General features: G+C 56.6%; 1 protein-coding gene across 1 annotated transcript; it reads left to right on the top strand.

Moving 5' to 3' along the window:
* Positions 1 to 179: 179 nt before the first annotated feature.
* LOC105464487 (MFNG O-fucosylpeptide 3-beta-N-acetylglucosaminyltransferase) lies at positions 180 to 17,984 on the top strand. Its single transcript, XM_011712445.2, has 8 exons — positions 180 to 668; positions 6,384 to 6,432; positions 6,845 to 6,947; positions 7,648 to 7,801; positions 10,047 to 10,132; positions 12,274 to 12,439; positions 14,533 to 14,618; positions 17,048 to 17,984. Exons 1-8 carry the CDS (start codon positions 414 to 416, stop codon positions 17,112 to 17,114), a joined length of 966 nt encoding a protein of 321 aa, XP_011710747.1. The 5' UTR covers positions 180 to 413; the 3' UTR covers positions 17,115 to 17,984.
* Positions 17,985 to 19,650: the final 1,666 nt, after the last annotated feature.

Raw genomic sequence — 19,650 nt, 5'->3', positions numbered from 1 at the left:
GCTGGAGGACCCTCTCTTCCACCAGGCACGGAGGGTTTGCTGTGACTTCCTCCCACCGCAGCAGCTGGCAGAGCCGGGGCTGCCCCTTCTGCTGGTGCCTCCTTTCAGCCGCGTCTGTCTGGGGTTCCCTTCGTCTGGCCCCGCCCCTCGGGCTGAGCGGGGCGGGGCCAGGCGGTCCCGGAGGCTGCGGCAGGCCGGACAGCGGGAGCAGGTGGAGGGCTGGCGGCGGTCGAGATCGTGCTGCCATGGCTCAGCCTCTGGGTCCAGAGCCTCAGCTCCTACCTCTTCCCTCCTTGCCAGCCCCTGATGTCTGCCAGACTTTTGCCTCTGCTGGAGCCCCTGCCTGACCAGCTTCCCCTCCCTGTCTGGTTGGGATTTGGGGGCTGAGCTGTCTGGGGTCCCAGGGCCAACCAATGCAGTGCCGGCTCCCGCGGGGCCTGGCTGGAGCCCTCCTCACCCTGCTGTGCATGGGGCTCCTGTGTCTGCGGTACCACTTGAACCTGTCCCCGCAGCGGGTGCAGGAGACCCCCGAGCTGAGCCAGCCGAGCCCGGGGCCCCCTGAGCTGCAGCTACACGATGTCTTCATCGCAGTGAAGACGACCCGGGCCTTCCACCGCTTGCGCCTGGAGCTGCTGCTTGACACGTGGGTTTCCAGGACCAGGGAACAGGTGACAAGTGGGTGACATTGGGCCCTGGGAGTGTCCCCTGGCCTAAGGGGTTCTCAGAGGCCTTTCTACTGGGCTGGGGTCCCTGACTGCCTCACGGGAGAAGCTGCCCGCTACCTGCCTAATCTGGGACCCTCTTCCCCTCTCCTTATTCCGGGCTTCAGGGGCTGCCTGTGGTCCTGCCTGTGCCCTGTACTGGTCCTGACTCCAGGTCCATCCAGGTCCCTCCACTCCACCACTTTTGGGGGCCAGGCTGGGCCCCTGCTCCAGGCTCCCGGGTCCTTCCTGGGGGTCCTTCTATTCCTAGCTGCTCCCGTGAGGGCTTCACCCCCAGCCACCCAGACCCAGCCTGGCATCGGGGGTAATGGTGGATGTTGGGCAGCTGGGGTGGAGGCTTCCAAGAGGTCCTGACCCTGACCCGTGCCCAGGCCAGGCTGTTCCACCCAGGCCTTAGGTGCTGTCCTGCCCAGGCTCTGAGGGTGGGGGACTGGGGGAGAATCTCTAGGTGGGGTCTGTTCTTGGAGGAGGCATCCCTTCAGGCTTCCCGACAGCCCCTCCTGCTGTGCCTCTGCTGCCCTGGGTGTGCCGAGGCTGCCATGTCTGGTCTCCTGCGCTGGCTTCCTGTGGGCTGCTTCCGAGGCAGGGAAGGAGAGCGCATGCCACAAGGGTGGTGCCTGAGGCAGTGGTGGGCAGTAGGTCGGGGAGGCCTTAGTGAGGCAGTAGGTGGGATTGTGTGTGTGTGTACGCGTGCTCACACGCACGGAGCTGGAGTGTGCTAGATGTGCGTGACAAGAGGCGTGTCTGTCACATGGCTGCATGGCTCCGGCAAGCCAAGTCCCTTCCAGCCTTTCCCCTCCTCGCATCCAGTATCTTCCTTAAGCGAAGTCAGTGATGTCGGGTGTTAGGGACCGTTGATGGGGGAGGTGGAAAACGGGTACACACACACACGCGCGCACACACACACACACACACACACACACACATCCGTCCCCTCTTTGGCGGCTGGCTCAGTGGGAGGAAGTGACTGAGTCTTTGGAGATAGTTGAGGCCTCCTGGAAGACCAAAAGGAGGGGGAGAGGATGGCTGGCAGAGGCCAGGCCCTCCTGGGGAGGGGCACCCTGCCCTGATTTCTGCCCTTATACTCAGGATTAACTCTTCCCCAGCTGGCCCCCAGCACCCCAGCTCTTCTCTGGGCCCCACACGGCTTCTCATCTTGGGGAGATCCTGGTTCTTCCTGCGGAAGCCGCCAAGGCGGGCCCTCCCGCAGGCCTTCCTGTTTATGCGTCTGTGTACCCGGGAGCGTGGCCTCACGTGGCCCACGGCCCTTTCCTGTCTTGTCTCCATCACTGCGGTGCTGCCCTTGCCCCGGATGAGGAAACTGAGGCCAGAGAGGAGGAAGTGCTGGCTGGCGTGGTGTCACGCAGAAGGCCTGAGGGGGCAGTGCCCAGTGGGACCTAGAACCTTGCTCCTGGCTGGGTGCTTTTCTTGCCTGCTGAGACTTGGGAGCCCTGTGAGGCCTGGGTCACTGGGCTACAGGAGAGGGTCCTTGGCCTTCAGCCTGGGCAGCTGTGCCTGGCAGTACCAGGCCAGGAGAGGCAGGCAAGAACATCCCCTTCCCTGTCCCAAGCTCGATCCCACATGCGAATCAGGCGGTGGGGTGGGAGTGGGGGTGCTGGCAGCTCTGCCGCCGCTCAGGGCTGTAGATCAGGCGAGTTGCTTGTTTCACCTTCACAGTAAGCCCCAGAGATCGGCTGTGATGACCGTGATGTTCCCGCCTTACAGTGCAAACACTGAGCAGGGTTCGGCCGAGGTGGGAGATGAATCCACTCAGCTGGACCCAAGGGGCGAGGGGCAGACTCTAGAAATCTTGTCCTTGAAAGAAGGAAGCATGCTGAGATAGAGGAGGAGGTGGGAGGACAGGGAGGCCCTCGCTCGCTACCCCACATCTCTCACCCTTTGGCTCACTTCTGTCTGTGACCTCGGCCAAGGCCCTCCCCTTTCAGCCCGCAGTTTCCCTGTCTGCACAGGGCAGGAGTGTCTGGACCGGGCCTGAGCTGGTTAACTGCAGCGCTGGGCGCCTGCCTGGCTGGTTAAGGGCAGTCGGGTGGCAGGTGGGTCTTGTGGCAGGGGCCGGGACTCGTGTGCTGGCCTTTGTCCTGGGCCGAGGGGTGGGCTGGGGGAAGCGGGTTTTGTGCTCAAGGGGAGCCTTTCTCCTCCCTATGGTCCCCTTGTTGGGAGGAGACGTGGCAGCAGCCCCACACCTCCCCTCGTCTGCAGCAGATGGTCCCCGGCCACCCCTCCCCTGCCCTAGCAGCCTGCGTATCCCTTTGTTTCCCGCGGCTACCTGTGAAGTTTTCCCCATTGTCAGGTCTCCTCCTTAAACAAGTCAAATACAGCCCTTGGCTCCGAGGAAACTCTGCCCATTGCTCTGTGCCAACCTTAGGATTCCCAGGGACTGAAAGCACCAGCCTCACCGCCCTCTCCCGTGCCCCCGCCCCCTCTGGACCTGGGCTCGCCTTCCCGGCTCCCTCCTTCACTCTGCTCACGGCTGCTGTGTTTTGTTTAGTTTTGGTTTGGTTTTTGTTTTTTTTGAGACAGAGTCTCACTCTGTTGCCCAGGCTGGAGTGCAGTGGCGCGATCCCGGCTCACTGCAACCTCCTTCTCCTGGTTTCAGTCGATCCTCAGCTTCCTGAATAGCTGGGACTACAAGCATGTGCACCACGCCTGGCTAATTTTTCTCTTTTTAGTAGAGATGGGGTGTTGCCATGTTGGCCAGGCCGGTCTTGAACTCCTGGCCTCAGGTGATCCGCTCGCCTTGGCCTCCCAAAGTGCCTATTCTGTTCTATTCGGGTTACTAGATCTTCACCCGGAAACGGTCCTCGGCCCATTTGGCCCATGCTCCAAGCTTGAGAGTACTTCGGTATCTGGTGGCTGTTTGGTGGCAAAAGTTTGCCGAGGGCAGGGCAGGAAAGGCCTGGCTTCTTTTATAGGATCCCTTGAGGCTGTGTTGAAAACAGTCTTGGGGTGGGAGCAGAACAGAGCAGGGAGGCCAGGGAGGAGGGCCTGTGGCAAAGCAGGCAGCAGGTGATGACAGTGGCCAGTGGAGGGGACCCGGGTGGCCGGGGCGGGCTGGAGGGAAGAGCAGCGTCCCAGACTATTTGGAGGCTGGTGAGCCGAATTGATGATAGGCTCAGGGGGAGGTGTGAGAGGAAGAGTGGAGGAGCAGAGAGTCTGAGGTTTTGGGTTCCAACCAGTGAGAGGGAGGAGCAGTTCTTGGGGAGCACGGGGGCTCAGTCTTGATGCGTTCAGCCCCCAGGAGACGTCGTGGTTTCAGGGGATTTGACAGTTTGGAGCTCAGGGAGAGGCTAGGGCTGGTGGTGTCCACGAGTCTCCAGCTCCCTGATGGTGTTTAAAGCTGAGAGGCTGCATGGCGCCACTGACGGAGTGGGCTTCATGGAGAAGCGGACCAGGGCCTAGGCTGGGACCACCACCATTTCCCCCTGCGGAAATCCGGAGACCTCCAGCATTTGCTAAATCTGACAGTGGGAGACAGACCCCAGGGAGAGAGGCTCAGAGGGTGGACACTGCCCAGGCCTTCCCGAGGAGAGCCAGGTGCCGGAACAAGGAGACAAATTGGACCCAGCCTGTGGCCTCCAGGATGCCATTGTTTGGTGGAAGAGACGGAGAGATAAATTTCTGTAACCAGGGAGTTTTGCTAACTGCTGTTAGTGACAGGAGGAACAGAGGGCTGAGGAACACATAGCAGGGGCCCCTAAAGTAGCTGGAGGAGTGTCAGGGAAGGCTTCCTGGGGGAGGTGATGCCTGAGCTGGGAGCTAGAGGGTGGAAAGAGGGCACAGCATGTGCAGAGGATCAGAGGTGTGGGCCCGTGCGTGCGTGCGTGCGTGTGTGTGAGACAGAGAGAGAGAGAGAGAGAGAGAGAGAGAGAGAGAGAGACAGAGAGAGAAGCCCCAAGAGTGGGCAGGAAGTAATGAGATCAGACTACATCAGGCAGGCTGGCCAGGTGGCCCCTCACTGGCCACAGGGAGGCTGGCCTTTATCCCAAGGGTGGTAGGGAGCCATGGAAGGTGTTAGTGGCTGGTGGTGGAGGTGGATGTTATCCAATTCTGGTCCTGGCAGGAAAACATATCTGAGGGATAGAGGCAGTCTTGCAATAGTCCAGTGAGAGGTGATAGTGGTTCAGAAGCAGGGCTGTGGCCATGGGCCTTGGGAGACAGCCTGGCTCCCTCCTGCCCCTTCCTGTGTCAAACCTGGCTCCTGGCCTCCTGGCCTCCTATGCCTCAGTTTCCCCTGAAATACAAGTAGGTGAGCCTGACTTCACTGTCAACTCTTCCTTGCTCTTTTACACACAATCTTGTTTTATTCTCACAGCCACTACTCACAGCCATCTACCCCTTTTGTAGATGGGTAAACTGAGGCTCAAGGCTGGGGCTGTTCTGATCTGAAGGGCTAATTCCTGGAAAGGAGGGAGGGGATTGTGGATAAGCAGAGGGGAGCATTGCAATTGGAGGCCCTGAGCTTCGAGGGAGGAAAGGGCTAAGCCACGAGTGTGGCCCCAGTGGGGGCTGAGAGAGAGTCTGGGGGTTTTAAAGAGGTGGGGCACTTGGAAAGGGTCCAGAATTGTCCTGAGTCCTGGGCCGGGCAGTCCCAGGGCCGGGGAGGCCCTCGAAGGCCCTTGAGGTGCTCACTGGGTGAGAGGACCCACTTGGGCAGCTGAGAAGCTCTGCCCGTGTTGGGCCGGGCGTGAAATGGGAAGGACAACAGTCCCCAGCCTGGCGTGTCTTTGTCCCCAGCCTGGCTTGTCTTTGTCGCATCCATGTGCTTCCTCTACCTCTCATTCAGAGTTTGGGTTTGGATTATGTAGGGGCTGAGCAGCTTTAGCTGCCTGGGAGGCGGCGGGGAGAGGTCCGTGGGTTCGAATGTCAGCCTGGCACTTGCCAACCCTGGTCCATCGCTCAGCCTCCTTTTCGTCGTCTGGGAAGAGAACAGATGAAAACACCTGCCTTGTGAGGTTTGAGGGTCGCTGGGGGCAGGTGCATGTCCAATCTGGGAGAGCTGGACTGGGCTGTGAGGCGGCATTTCCGAGATGGCTTTCACAGGGGGTTTGTGTAGCTGTGAAGGTGTGACGTCTCCCTAGTGGTGCGGTGTCCCAGGGCCTGGGTGTGGGTCTGTTCACATACAGTTTGTGTCCTGATAATGGGTTTAAGGTTGTGTTACGTGACTGTGGAGGAGCCGAGTGCAGCTGTGTGTGCGTGCGCGTGTGCGTGTGTGTGCGCGTGTGTGTGCGTGCATGTGTGTGTGCGTGTGTGTGCGTGCGTGTGTGTGCGTGCGTGCGTGTGTGTGTGCGTGCACGTGTGTGTGCGCGTGTGTTTGTGCGCGTGTGTGTGTGTGTGAGATAGAAAAGGGTGAGATGCTGCCCAGGTGTGTGGTTGTGGTTGGGTCCCTGTGGCTGCTCTGGAAAGGGGGCGAGGGTATGTGTTTAGACTGTGGGCTGCGTACACCCTGAAGTTGTGTGTCTACAAAGGCTGAGTTGTGTGTGTGTTATATGTTGTCCTGAAGCAGCGTGTGACCATGAGAGGGGTGTGTGTGTCACTGGAGGAGTACAGAGTCCATCTGGGGCCTGGTGTTGGTAGGCTGTGGATTGGTCTGGGGTGTCGCTTGGGCCGACGTGAGTCCTGACCCCTTCTTCTCCTTCCTAGACATTCGTCTTCACCGACAGCCCAGACAAAGGCCTCCAGGAGAGACTGGGTAACTCTGCCTTGCCTGGGTGGGGGTCTTTAGCTGTTGCCCAGGAAAGCTGGGGTGGCTGTGTCCTGGCCTGAGGGTTTCCAGGAAATGGGCTGCCCACCCTTGGCATGTGGGGATCCCCCTTTGCCCAGGAGGGAAGTGGGCCTCTTCCCTGGAAACTGGTGTGGGCGTGGGTAGGGGAGGAGCTGTGCTGGACAAGGCCCTGGACACCTGAGTGCCAGTCCAGCCTGCTGTCCACTAGCTCTGTGGTCCTGGGCAGGTCTGCCTTCCCGGGGCCTCAGTGTTACCATGTGTAAAATGGGAGTGGGTGGGCCGCTCCAGCCTCCCTGTAGTCCAGCCTTGCTCTGTATTCTGTGTTCAGGGCTGTGAAGGGGGGAGCTGGGCAGGGTCCCCTGACTCCTCACTTCTCCAGGGTCCCACCTTGTGGTCACCAACTGCTCCGCGGAACACAGCCACCCAGCTCTGTCCTGCAAGATGGCTGCTGAGTTCGACACCTTCTTGGCCAGTGGGCTTAGGCAAGTGTTCCTGGGTCTCTGGGGATAGGTGTGGTCTGGGCCCAGTGAAAATAACCCGTGGGCCTCCTGGGGTCTGACTTCAGCCCCCACTCCCCTAGCAGGCAGTGGGCAGATGAAGTCCAGCTGGGTTCCAGTCCTGCCATTCAGGATTGGATATGTGACCTTGGGAAAATGACTTTTTTTTTTTTTGAGATAGTTTCACTCTTGTCGCCCAGGCTGGAGTGCAATGGTGCGGTCTCGGCTCATTGAAACCTCCGCCTCCTGGATTCAAGCGATTCTCCTGCCTCAGCCTCCCGAGTAGCTGGGATGACAGATGCCCACCATCACGCCTGGCTAACTTTTGTAATTTTAGTAGAGATGGGGGTTTCACCATGTTGGCCAGGCTGGTCTCGAACTCCCGACCTCAGGTGATTCACCCGCCTCGGCCTCCTAAAGTGCTGGGCTTACAGGCGTGAGCCACCACACCTGGCCAGGGCGAGTGTCTTAACCTCTTAGTCTTGGTCCTCAACTGTGAAGTGGGTACCCTCCTCACGAGCTTACACAATATGCAACTTGGCACAAAACAGATGCCTTAAATGTCAGCCTCCCCCACCCCTACCCCCATTCTGTCACTGTTGACCGACTGTGGGGGTGTTTGGGGACCCTGGCTTGGAACTCCCCACCCCGCAACAAGTTCACTCTCCCCATTTCATCCCTACAGGTGGTTCTGCCACGTGGACGATGACAACTATGTGAACCCAAGAGCGCTACTCCAGCTGCTTAAAGGCTTCCCGCTGGACAGCGACGTCTACGTGGGAAGGCCCAGCCTGAACCGGCCCATCCGCGCCTCAGAGCCACAGCCCCACAACCGCACGGTGGGTCCCTCTCCTCCTCCTTTGCCTCTTGGCCCATTGGTCCCAGGGCCAGGCCAGTCCCAGGGGCGGGGGTGTGCTAGAGAGGTGAGAGGGGTTCTGGGTTGTGGGTTTGGCCCCAGGTGGGTTTGGCACCTGTAGTCCCAACTTCTTGGGAGGCTGAGAGAGAGAATCGCTTGAACCCGGGAGGCAGAGGTTGCAGTGAGCTGAGATGGCGACATTGCACTCCAACCTAGGTGGCAGAGCGAGACTCCATCTCAAAAAAAAAAAAAAAAAAAAAATTGCTGGAATACTGTGGGGCTGGGTGATCAATTGCTGCTGCCTGAGCCCCAGAACCCTTCCCCCACTTCCCCTCCTTGGGCACCCTCTCTCTCCAGACACCTCCACTAGCCTGTGACTGAAGAGTTGACACCTGGCACAACAGGGGGCTCCATACCCACCTCAGTTCCTGACCTGGATGGATGCTGATTCGGGTTGCCAGATTCATTAAACAAATAAATGAAAAACCACTACATCCAGTTAAACTTGACTTTCAAATAAATAATGAGGAATTTTTTAGTATAAGTATGTCCCAAATATTGCATGGTTCTTTCCCTGTCCCCAGGACCCACTGGATATCAGGTGTTAGAGTGGTCCAGGACCTAGGGCTCCCTTGGCCCAAGGAAAAAGGCAGGTTGGGAGGTCCCTCTCTAGAGGCAGTGCCTGGTGCAGGAGCTGGGCACACAGCGGGGCTCAACCTCCCTTCTCAGGTCACCATCTGCTTCATTAGGAAAAAAACAAGAGCAGAAAACACAAAACCTTAATTATCAGTAGCTAATCAGCCTCTGAGCCTTAATTAAATTCTTCTGGGCCCTGGGGTTCTGTGTGTGAGTGATTCCAGGGGAGCCAGGGGGTCCCCCAGGCTCCCATACCACTTCACTACTGGCCACTCACCTATGCCTAAGCCATTTGCCTCTGGGGTGGAGAACTGCACGCTGGAGCCTGACTCCCTGGGTTTACATGGCAGCCCTGCCATCTCCTGGCTTTGTGACCTTGATGAAGTCACCTCACCTCTCTGTGCCTCAGTTTCCTAATCTGTGAAATGGGTAATAATAGCCCGTACTCAAAGAGTGGTTGTGAACATAGAAGAAAGAATGAAATGAGGTCATCTATCCAAGTCCTTGGAATGAGACTTGGCACAAAGTCAACACTAGAAAGTGTTAGTGATCTGAGGCCAGGCGCGGTGGCTCATGTCTGTAATCCCAGCACTTTGGGAGGCCGAGGTGGATGAATCACCTGAGGTCAGGAGTTTGAGACCAGCCTGGCCAGCCAACATATAGTGAAACCCCATCTCTACTAAAAAATACAAAAGTTAGTTGGGCGTGGTGACGCACGCCTATAGTCCCAGCTACTTGGGAAGCGGAGGCAGGAGAATTGCTTGAACCTGGGAGACGGAGGCTGCAGTGAGCCGAGATCGCAACACTGCACTTACACTTGAGCCTGGGCAACAGAGCAAGACTCTGTCTCTGAAAAAAAAAAAATAAAGGAAGTGTTAGTGATCCGTATTGGACACAGCCTGACCTTCGTTTCCCAGCCACATCTTTCCTCTGCACACTCAGGCCCCGTCAACCTAGGCCCAGCTCTGTGGCCCAGGAGAGCAGGTGCAGTGTTTGGCAGCCCCCTCCCAAGCCACATGGAGTGAGGTAGAAACCTTTCTCAGGGGAAAGGGGCACAGTGGCCTTTTAGTAGAGACAGGGTTTCACCATGTTGGCCAGGCTGGTCTCGAACTCCTGACCTCAAGTGATTCACCCACCTCAGCCTCCCAAAGAAAGTGCTGGGATTACAGGCATGAGCCACCTAAACAGAGTCTTGCAGGATGGGCTGGAGTCAGCCAATGCTGAGGGGAGAGAGGAACAGAGTCCCAGGCAAGGACTTCAACTGACCGCACACACCCCATTAATGCCGCTGCCCTGGATGCCTGGCCAAGGGGCAAGTGGGTAAACCAGTACTCGTCCCCTTTAACTGGAATCCAGCTGGACTTGAGTCTGATCAGTGACCTCATCACTCCTAATTAACTATGTGACTTCGGGCCTCTGTTTTCTTATCTATAGAATGGGCACAGTAGTGCCAGACCGTAGCAAGATTCTAGTGAGATTCAAAATAAAGAGCTTTTGAGCCATGCGGGTTGGGGGTGAAGGGTAGCCTGGCTGTCCCTTTCCCCCACAAATCCCACCAGGCTCACTCTGCCCCTTGGCCTCCTCTCCCTCAGAGGCTGGTACAGTTCTGGTTCGCCACCGGGGGTGCTGGCTTCTGCATCAATCGCAAACTGGCTTTGAAGATGGCTCCGTGGGCCAGGTAAGCAGAGACCCCGAGGTGGGCAGGAAGGCGGGGGGGGGGGGTGGCGGCTGGGGTACAGGAGGGGCCTTGGCAGCAGGAAGGGCTTTGAGAGTGAGCTCAGGAGAAGCTGCTCCTCATTCATGTGTGTCACAGTGCGGCAGTTAGTGGCGAGCAAACCACCTGCCACCTGCCCTCGGGGCTGCGCGGCCGAGTGTATGACTTGCCACACACAGGCGAGTCAATCATCTCCAAGAGCCCCAGTGCCTCCGTCTGCCCATGGGCCTGATAATACAATGGCCAGTGGTGTGGTAAGGGTTCAATGAGAAAATGTCTGGGCTGGCCCTGGTAGGTGCTATTTGCTGCCCTTTTCTGACCGGTCAGTGCCGTAGGGGAGGCGAAGGCCGAATGTAAGGGCCTTCAGAGGAGGGAGAAGGGCCTTCTGGTTGAGGGCAGAAGGGAAGACTTCCAGGAAGAGGTGGTATTTGAGCTGGGTCAGCCCCACGTACACTACACTGGGCCATCTAAGGGAGATGATGTTACTCCTAATATCACAGTGGGTGTACACCCTGTGATATTACTCATCATACCATCGAAGGGAGATGATATCACTCCCAATATCATGAGGGGATCTCAGGGGTAGTGGAGGCCGCAGTGTGGGTGGGGGTGGGACACTGGTATTCCAGAAGTGGCAAGGCCTGGCCTCCGGAGGTCTTTCCGGGCTGTTGTTATTATTAACAGCACCATCAGCGGCCACTCTCTTGTATTGAGGCTGACTCTGAGCCAGCTCTGTGCTCCATCAACAGGATCACAATGCCTCAGGGAGAAGGTGGCCTTAGCCTTGTGTTTCTAGATCTCAGGCGACTGAGGCGCTGAGATGAAGCCAGTCTGAGGTCAGCCAGGTTCAAGGTCACTCAGCTGCTGGGTTTGGCTCCAAGGTCTGCAAGCCTTGCTACTACCCAAGCCTGCCCTGCCTTGCCTGGCTGGGAGGGGCCCCCCGGGACACGAGCGGGCTCATTGTCCTGGGGCCTGTCCACAGAGCTGTGTGTGTGCACATGACCAAGGTCATCCCTGTGCCTGGGATGCCCCCACCCAGGCTTCTGCCAACCTCTAAATTACCTTTGTGTGAATTAGAAAAAGCCCACTGCCTCCAAATCCTGCAGGTGCAGCTTGAGGGCTCGCAGGCTGGGGAGGGGAGTACAGGCTGGATTTCTGCACCCATTTGTCCCTTGGCCAAGCATCCAGGGCGGCAGCATAAATGGGGTGTGTGCGGCCAGTTGAAGTCCTTGCCTGGGACTCTGTTCCTCTCTTCCCTCAGCACTGGCTGACTCCAGCCCATCCTGCAAGACTGCTTAGGTGACTCATGCCTGTAATCCCAGCACTTTGGGAGGTTGAGGTGGGTGAATCACTTGAGGTCAGGAGTTTGAGACCAGCCTGGCCAACATGGTGAAACCCCGTCTCTACTAAAAATACAAAAATTAGCCGGGTGTGGCGGCGGGCTCAGGAGGCTGAGGCAGGAGAATCGCTTAAACCCAGGAGGTGGAAGTTGCAGTGAGCCGAGACTGCACCACTGCACTCCAGCTGGGCAATGAAGGGAGACTCTGTCTCAAAAACAAACAAACAAACAAACAAACACAAAAAAGCTACCACCTCCTCTGGGAAGCCTGCCTGATTCTTCCTATACCCCCAGGCAGCGTGCTTCCCTCTGACTTAGCACCATTCTTTGAAAGACCTGCTCCCTGCTCTGTCTCCCTCCAGAATAGGGACTGCTGTTGGGGGCAGGAAGCATTTCTTTCTCATCTCTGTATCCTCAGCCCTAGTGTAGTATCTGGCATCAGCAATGAATAAATGAGTGAATGAATGAATAACAAGACAGGGAGAGAAGGAAAGGCTACATTTATAAAGGGCCTCACCTTCCCATTCCCTGTTTAATCCTCACAACAGCCCCGTGAAGACAGGGCCATTAGCATCCCCATTTCATAGAACAGGAGACTGAAGCTGAGGCTCCCCAAGGTTCCCAACTTGCTGAAGGTCATACAGTAAGCAGGAGGCAGGTGCTCTACTCTGCCAGCTTGTCCCATGGGAGGGCCTTCATAGGGTAGCCCACGGTTTTGGGTGTGGAGGGCCTGGGCCAGTGTCTACAGTCTGGCTCTGTCCCTCAGCGGCTCCCGTTTCATGGACACATCCGCTCTCATCCGGCTGCCTGATGACTGCACCATGGGCTATATCATTGAGTGCAAGCTGGGCGGCCGCCTGCAGCCCAGCCCCCTCTTCCACTCCCACCTGGAGACCCTGCAGCTGCTGAGGACTGCGCAGCTCCCAGAACAGGTGAGCTGGCCTTGGGGCAGGTGGCAAATGGGAAGGGGGAACCAAAGGAACGTGAGGTCTCCCCAACCCTCCCTCCTGGTGTGTGAAAGAAACCTGGAACTCCAGATTATGGGGCTTGGCTGTTCCCTATTGATGGGGAAACTGAGGCCTAGGGTGGCAAAGGACCCCCTAAGGGTACACAGGGACTCAACCCCTTCACCTCTAACCCTCAAGGATTAGCATTTGTGAAGCTGAAATTGTTTGATCTGGTCCTCAAATGCCAGCCGGAAGGACCTGAACAGATGAGATTAGGCTGTCTCCAGGTTCCCAACACCCTGCTCCCCACCGCTGCCTCTACTCAGTCTTCCATCCTCCCCACATTCCTCCCGGGGAGCCCAGCTGGCCCTTTCTGATTTTCCCCGTTGGGAGCCCCCTCCTTCATCAAAACTCCCCTATCCATTGCTCAGTGCTGTTCCTGCCAACCCTGAGGTTACCGGGATGGAGTGGGTCTTCGGGGGGATGCGCAGCATTACGTTAGGCTGGGGGAGAAGGGGGACCCCATCCCACCACCTGGCAGGTAATACAGGTCCAACTGGCTCTGCCTCGGAGAGGCTGCCCTCTGACGCTGTAGATGGTCCTGGCTGGGAGTGTGCCCGGAATCTCCTGCCTAACAGTGTGACAGAAAATCAACATAGACTGGCTAACCTGAAAAGGAAATGGTTGGCTCACATAACTGAGAAGCTGAGGGCCTGGCTGGCTAGGTCCGGCGGGGTCTAGGCGTGCAGATGGCCTCCCAGACTCTCTCCACTCTAGTCCGCTCTCCCCCAAGTTGGCCCGTCCTCAAGCGGGCTCAGCTTTCATGTTGGCAAGATGGCAGCCCCAGCGTTCCCCCACCATCGGAGGAGAGCGCCTCCTTCCTTCAGATCCCAGGGCTGGCATTCATGGGTCTGACGACTTAGTTTGGGTCACGTGACCGATCTCCTACCAGCACCTGGAGTTAGTGTTGATTGGCCAGGCCTGGAACTGGGGTGTGAGGTTGGTCCTATTAAGATGGCAGGGCCTGAAGCCAGGAAAAGGAGGCAGATTTGAGGCAGCCCAAACCAGGGCACCCTAATGGTTATGGTATCCTGAGTACCCACAATGCCAGGCACCACGCTGAGGGCTTTCCCTTCTTCTTCTTCTTCTTCTTTTTTTTTTTTTTTGAGATGGAGTCTCACTCTGTTGCCCAGGCTGGAGTGCAATGGCACGATTTTGGCTCACTGCAACTTCCACCTCCCGGGTTCAAGTGATTCTCCTGCCTCAGCCTCCTGAGTAGCTGGGACTACAGGCACCCACCACCATGCCAAGCTATTTTTTGTATTTTTAGTAGAGACAGGGTTTCACCATGTTGGCCAGGCTGGTCTCGAACTCCTGACCTCAAGTAATCCACCTGCCTCAGCCTTCCAAAGTTCTGGGATTACAGGCATGAGCCACCGAGCCCAGCCACCCTTCTTTAACTCTCTGTTTCCTCACAGTATTTACATGAGGTCAGTACTAACATTATCCCCATTCTATAGATGGGGAAAATGAGACCCAGCGAGCTGAACTGACCACGGCACACAGCTAATATGGGGCAGAGGGGCACTGGAACCCTAGCTGGGTGGTCCCTATGCCCGCAGTCTTTAACCACTGTGCTCTGCAGCCTCTGAGCTGAAATCATGATCCATGTCGTCACTGACTGGTGCAGTACAGGCTCCGGGTGAAGAGGGATGTGCCAGGGCCCTCCAGTGAGTCTCAGAAAACCTCCATTCTAGTCCAGGCATGCAGCTTACTGGAAAGGTGCCTTTTTCTGTTGAGCCTCAGTTTCCAAATCTGTAGATGGGGTATTGTTCCAGCCTCTCAGGGGAGCTCAACTCTTGAAGGAGCAAATGAGATTAAGGGCATGGCAGTGCTTTTCCAGCTGTGAAGTGCCTTGGGGCGTGGGGTGGGCTCCCACCACCAGTGGGGAATTTCAGGTTCCGGGGCAGCTTTCCCTGCAGCTTAAACGCCCTCCTCTACCAGTGCCAGGATGCTGCCCCCTTGTGGGGATCCCCAGTGCGACACCCCAACACTCACTGTTTTATCTCCTTGCCCAGGTCACCCTCAGCTACGGTGTCTTTGAGGGGAAACTCAACGTCATTAAGCTACAGGGCCCCTTCTCCGCGGAGGAGGACCCCTCCAGGTGGGTCTGAGGGCTGGAACCTTGGATGGGAGGAGTGGGGGCTGAGTCCAGGCATCCAAACATGGGGGAGCTGTGAGGGAGCGGAGTTGGACAGGTTTTGGTGGCTGACAGCGCAGAGCTAGGAGTGGACGGAGTGGATTTCAGTTTCTGACCCTGCCACTGGCTTGCTGTGTGACCTTGGGCAAGTGTCTTGCCCTCTCTGGGACTCAGTCTCCCATTAGTAACACCTGGACGCTGGCCATCGTGGATCTGAAGAGCTCTCTCAGCCCCAATCCTCTGGGTTCTTCAGGAGTCCCTGGAAGGCTGAAATGCCTTCCCTGAGCACAGGCAATGCTCTCATGGTGGAACTTCAGGTTCTAATGGGGGATTTTTATTTTATCTCTTTTGGACTTATTGTTTCTTTGATACTCTTAAATGTTTCTTTTAGGTAGGTAAAGGGTTGGAATAATGCCTTCCAGTTCTACCCAGAACTGGCCACGGGAAGATGGGCCACTCAAATCCGCTCCTGACTGGTCTAGAGCAGTCTTGGAACATAGCCTGTGATATGCAGCTTCCTTTCCACACACCAGCACCTGCCAGCCATGGCTGGTTTTTTTTCATTTTTCTTTCTTTCTTTTTTTTTTTTTTGAGATGGAGTCTCACTCCGTCGCCCAGGCTGGAGTGCAGTGGCGCGATCTCAACTCACTGCAACCTCCACCTCCCGGGTTCAAGCGATTCTCCTGCCTTGGCTTCCCAAGTAGCTGGGATTACAGGCACCTACCACCATGCCTGGCTAATTTTTGTGTTTTTAGTGGAGGTGGGGTTTCACCGTGTTGGCCGGGCTGGTTTCTAACTCCTGACCTCAAGTGATCCACCTGCCTCGACCTCCCAAAGTGCTGGGATTATAGGCATGAGCCGTTGCCCCCGGCCCAGCTATGGCTTGTGATGCTGGCCAGGGGTGGTGGGATGGGGGTGGAGAGGAGTAGGGGGAGGGGACACATGGACTCTGGGCCCATCAGTCCAACCCCAGAACTGATGCTTGACCCCTCCCAGCATCTCCACCAACTGATGGGCTGGCTTCACCTTGCATGCCTTCAGCCATGGGGAGCTCCTCCCTCCTGTGGCAGTCTGTTCCATCTCTAGGCAGCTGAACTGGCCCCAGCCCTTCTATTTCCATTTCTGCTCCCTGTAGTGACATGCAGTAGGTCTAGAAACTGGGGAAGGAGGCCTGATCCTACCTTTGGGGACTGAGCAGGGACTCAGGGAGGTAATGAGTAGAGGAGGGCATGGGTGAACTCTGGGTCCACTTGAGTGACAGAGACTTATCCAGACGGATTCCTGGGGGATGGGGAGTCCAGGAGACTGTGTGTGTAGGGGATGAGGGTGAGTATGCAGGTACAGGCTGTTATGGCAGAGTAAGCCAGAGCCCTGATATTGACTGGGGAGTAGTGGCTGGCCGGGGAAGGCTTCTCTGAGGAGGTAACATGAGGGACCTGAAGGGCTAGCAGGAGTTCGCTAGGAGAAGAGCAGGTGGCAGATCGCTCCCGCAGAGGGGACAGCATATGCAAAAACCTGGTGGCAGGATACAGGCCTTGACCTGCTCAAGGTAGGAAAGGGAGCCTGTGTGACCAGAATGTGGAGAAGAGGAAGGAATGGTGTCAGATTTAGTTGGGGACGTGGCAGGGGGCCTCTCCAAGGCCTTTGTAGGCTCTGTCTGGACGCTTGCGATGCTTGGGGGAACCAGGGCCCCTGGCCTTGACATTCTGCAGTGCTGCCTCTCCCGGGGCAGAGGGCTCCCACGATGCTGAGGGCCCTTGCGGCCAAGGCTGCATTGAACAAGTTGGGTATTACAAGGAGACAGAATTTGGCTCGATATAGGAACAAAAATTCAAAATTCCAAGATGAATGAAGCTGCCTTCTAATAGAATGAGCTCCCGTCAGCAGAAGTGTGTAAGCCATAGCTATACTGACAAGAGGTTTAAGAATTGCTGTTAAATTTCCTCAAAGCCCACAGATTTTAGAAGTCATAGATTACTGTCAAATGGGTCTGGAGCCACTTAGAGATTCAGATGCATATGGTCAGATGATTGGCCTTAGCTGAGGTCTCTTTATGGCTTCTCTGGCTTTTGAAGTTTCTCCAAACCAGCAGTTCTCAAGTGGGGGTGATTTGTCTCCTAGGGGACATGTGGCAATGTTGGAGACATTTTTGATTATTATGATTCGGGAAGATGCTACTGGAATCTTGTGGATAGAGCCCAGGAATGCTGTTAAATATCTCGCAAGGCACAGGACGGCTCCACAACAAAGAATTCTCTGGCCCTAAGTGTTAGTGGTGTTGAGTTAGAGAAACGCTGCTCCAAATCGTCTCTGTGGCATGTGTCCACCTAGGAGAGCGGGCTGAGAGCAGAAGTGGGGGTGACCATCCTGTTCCTTTTCTGGTTTCTCTGCAGGTTTCGCTCCCTCCATTGTCTCCTCTACCCAGATACACCCTGGTGTCCTCAGCTGGGTGCCCGATGAATCCTGAACTGCTGGGCAAAGGTTGGGCAGAGGCTTCTGGGTGTACTGAGGGTCCCTGGCAAGTGTCTTGTGATAGGCAGTCCCTGGCAGGGCCCTCGGGTGGTTGGCAAGCCCAGGATCTGGGTGACAATTGGCACTGAAGGCACCCCAGGCCCCTGGGAGGTGAGTTAGACAGCCCAGGGGACCAGGTGGACCAGGTGATGGCCAGAGAAGCTCCAGGGGCCAGACTCCCTCAGGAGGCTGAACTGAAAAAGGGCAGGGGGCACTTAGCTGGCCTGGGGCTCAGGGGTCCTAACCCTTTAGGCAGTGACATGGCCTCTGGGTGGGGTCTGGCCCTTGGCCCTGGCTCATGTCTCTCAGTCATTCCCCTGGGGCTCAAGCACTGGGCCACCCACTCCTGCCTCCCTCGCCTGGGTCCTGGGTTCCTGAAGGGATATGGAAATCATGGCGGAATCCAGGCTCTGAAGCACCTGCTGTTGTTGCCAACCAGTCTCCCAAAGCTCCTTGCTCCCCACCCCTTGCTAACAGGACCAGATTTGGTTTGGATCCTCAGCATGCTAGGACCCAGATGATGGAGCATAATGGGTCCCAGCCAATCGTGATGATCCTTTTTGCTCATTTCCCAGCCTCCCTTGCTGTTAGGGGTTACCATGGGACCAGCTCTGGCCAGAGGGAACTAAGCAAATCCAATAGAGACATTTCTGGGGAAGGTTTTGCAGCCCACTCCCCATCTTCCTGCTGTGAATGTGGGTGTGATGGCTGGATCTGGGGCAGCCACCTTGCTACCATGAAGGAAAGGCCAAGACAATCATCCCAGCTATTCCCTCCAGCATCTGGTTCTGTACGAAAATTAAATGCTTATTTGTTTAAGTCTCTCTTGGTCCAGTTTTCTGTTACATGCAGCCAAAATGTTCCTGACGAGGGTAGGGTCTTTATCTGTCTATCACAGTGGAGATGGCAGTCACTTTTGGTGGTGTGATATGATGCGTGCAAAGACCATGTTACAGAGCCTGGCACAGAGAAAGGAAGGGCACAGTGGATGGTGACTGTTACTAGTGTGTTTGTGAGTCATAGTGTGTGAGGCAGTGCACAGGTGTGTGTGTGTGTGTGTGTGTGTGTGTGGCATGTACCTTCTACATGTGTCTGTGCATAAAGATGTACATGTGTTTTTTTTTTTTTTTTGACAGAGTCTCACTCTGTTACCAGGCTGGAGTGCAGTGGCACAATCTTGGCTCACTGCAACCTCCACCTCCCGGGTTCAAGCAATTCTCCCAATTCTCCTGCCTCAGCCTCCTGAGTAGCTGGGATTACAGGCACGTGCCACCATGCCCAGCTAATTTCTGTATTTTTAGTAGAGACAGGGTTTCACCATGTTGGCCACGATGGTCTCAATCTCCTGACCTTGAGATCCGCCCACCTTGGCCTCCCAAAGTGCTGGGATTACAGGCGTGAGCCACCGCGCCCAGCCTGTGGTGTGTGTTTTTGTGGCTGTGTTGCACATGTGTACATGATGTGTACATGTAAGCGTGTGTGCTGTGAGGTGTGGAGTGGTTCCTCCTTTTCTCTGCCCCTGGGTTGGGGGAGGTCAGAGAATCAGGGAAGGCGGAATGGAGACTCCGGGCTGAGGGACTTAGCCTCAGGTATCAGCCAAAGGGCGATTTGACAGCAAAGGGCAGGAACTGAATAAACGCAAGTGCCCTTGGAATGTCAGATCCCAAGGAGGTGGATGGATGAGTGAAAGTGATCATGGTGAAATTTCAGGTATGGCGGCATGTAGGCAGGGAAGGGTTAGAGAGGGGAGGTCTGTATCATGCCCAGTGATGCTAGGAGTTGGAGTCACAGTGGGCCTCTCAGATGGGGAAGGAAGAGGAGGGATCCTGAGGGCCAGAGGGGCCCTGACACAGGGAGCTAAGGCCAGGGGCTCCACCCCTGAAGAATCAGGAACTGTCTTCTGGCTACATCTGTGTTGGGGACATCTGGAACCACTGAGCACCTGAAGCTGGCCCCTTGTTTTCCAGGGAGGAGAGGTCCGGAGAGGGACTGCCACGTGCTGTGGTCACACAGTGAGTTGGGTGCAGCCGGCCTCTTGTGCTTCTCCAAAGCCCCGTTTCTTTCTGGGCTGGCCCAGGGCTGGGTTTATGGAATGCCAGTCAAGTGAGGGCAGCCTCTGGCCCTGCAGCCTGGTAGGGCTGGAATGGTGCCATCCATAGCCACCGTCCTCCCCACCCCACCCAGGGAAGGCTGCTCGTCGGCCCACATTTAGACGCAGCAGCAGATTTTCGGGTTGCTCCCAGATCCTGAGGGTCGGGTGGAGGGAACGGGACTTAGGCCATCTGCTGCCTCCATTGTCCCAGAATAGCTGGGGGTAGGGAGGGGGAGCAGAGTCAGCAAGGATCAGAATTGGGATGGAGGAAGGAGGGAGTCTGAGTTTAACCCTTTGCGTGTCTGCCTGGGAAGTTAGGAAGCTCCCTGTGCCCTGTGCCAAAGTGACCCATCTGGGGCCCAGAGGGAGGGGCTGAGTGTGGGGTGGGGTAGC

This window comes from Macaca nemestrina, chromosome 15 (genome assembly GCF_043159975.1).
Source record: "Macaca nemestrina isolate mMacNem1 chromosome 15, mMacNem.hap1, whole genome shotgun sequence".
Lineage (NCBI taxonomy): Eukaryota > Metazoa > Chordata > Mammalia > Primates > Cercopithecidae > Macaca > Macaca nemestrina.
Note: the sequence above shows the minus strand (reverse complement) of the source record. Positions and strands in the feature narration are given on the sequence as shown.

Coding starts and splice junctions, on each gene's coding strand:
- LOC105464487 (XM_011712445.2), top strand. CDS start 414: ATGCAGTGCCGGCTCCCGCGGGGCCTGGCTGGAGCCCTCCTCACCCTG. Junction 6,433..6,844: donor AGGCCTCCAGGAGAGACTGG/GTAACTCTGCCT, acceptor TCACTTCTCCAG/GGTCCCACCTTGTGGTCACC. Junction 14,619..17,047: donor GCGGAGGAGGACCCCTCCAG/GTGGGTCTGAGG, acceptor GTTTCTCTGCAG/GTTTCGCTCCCTCCATTGTC.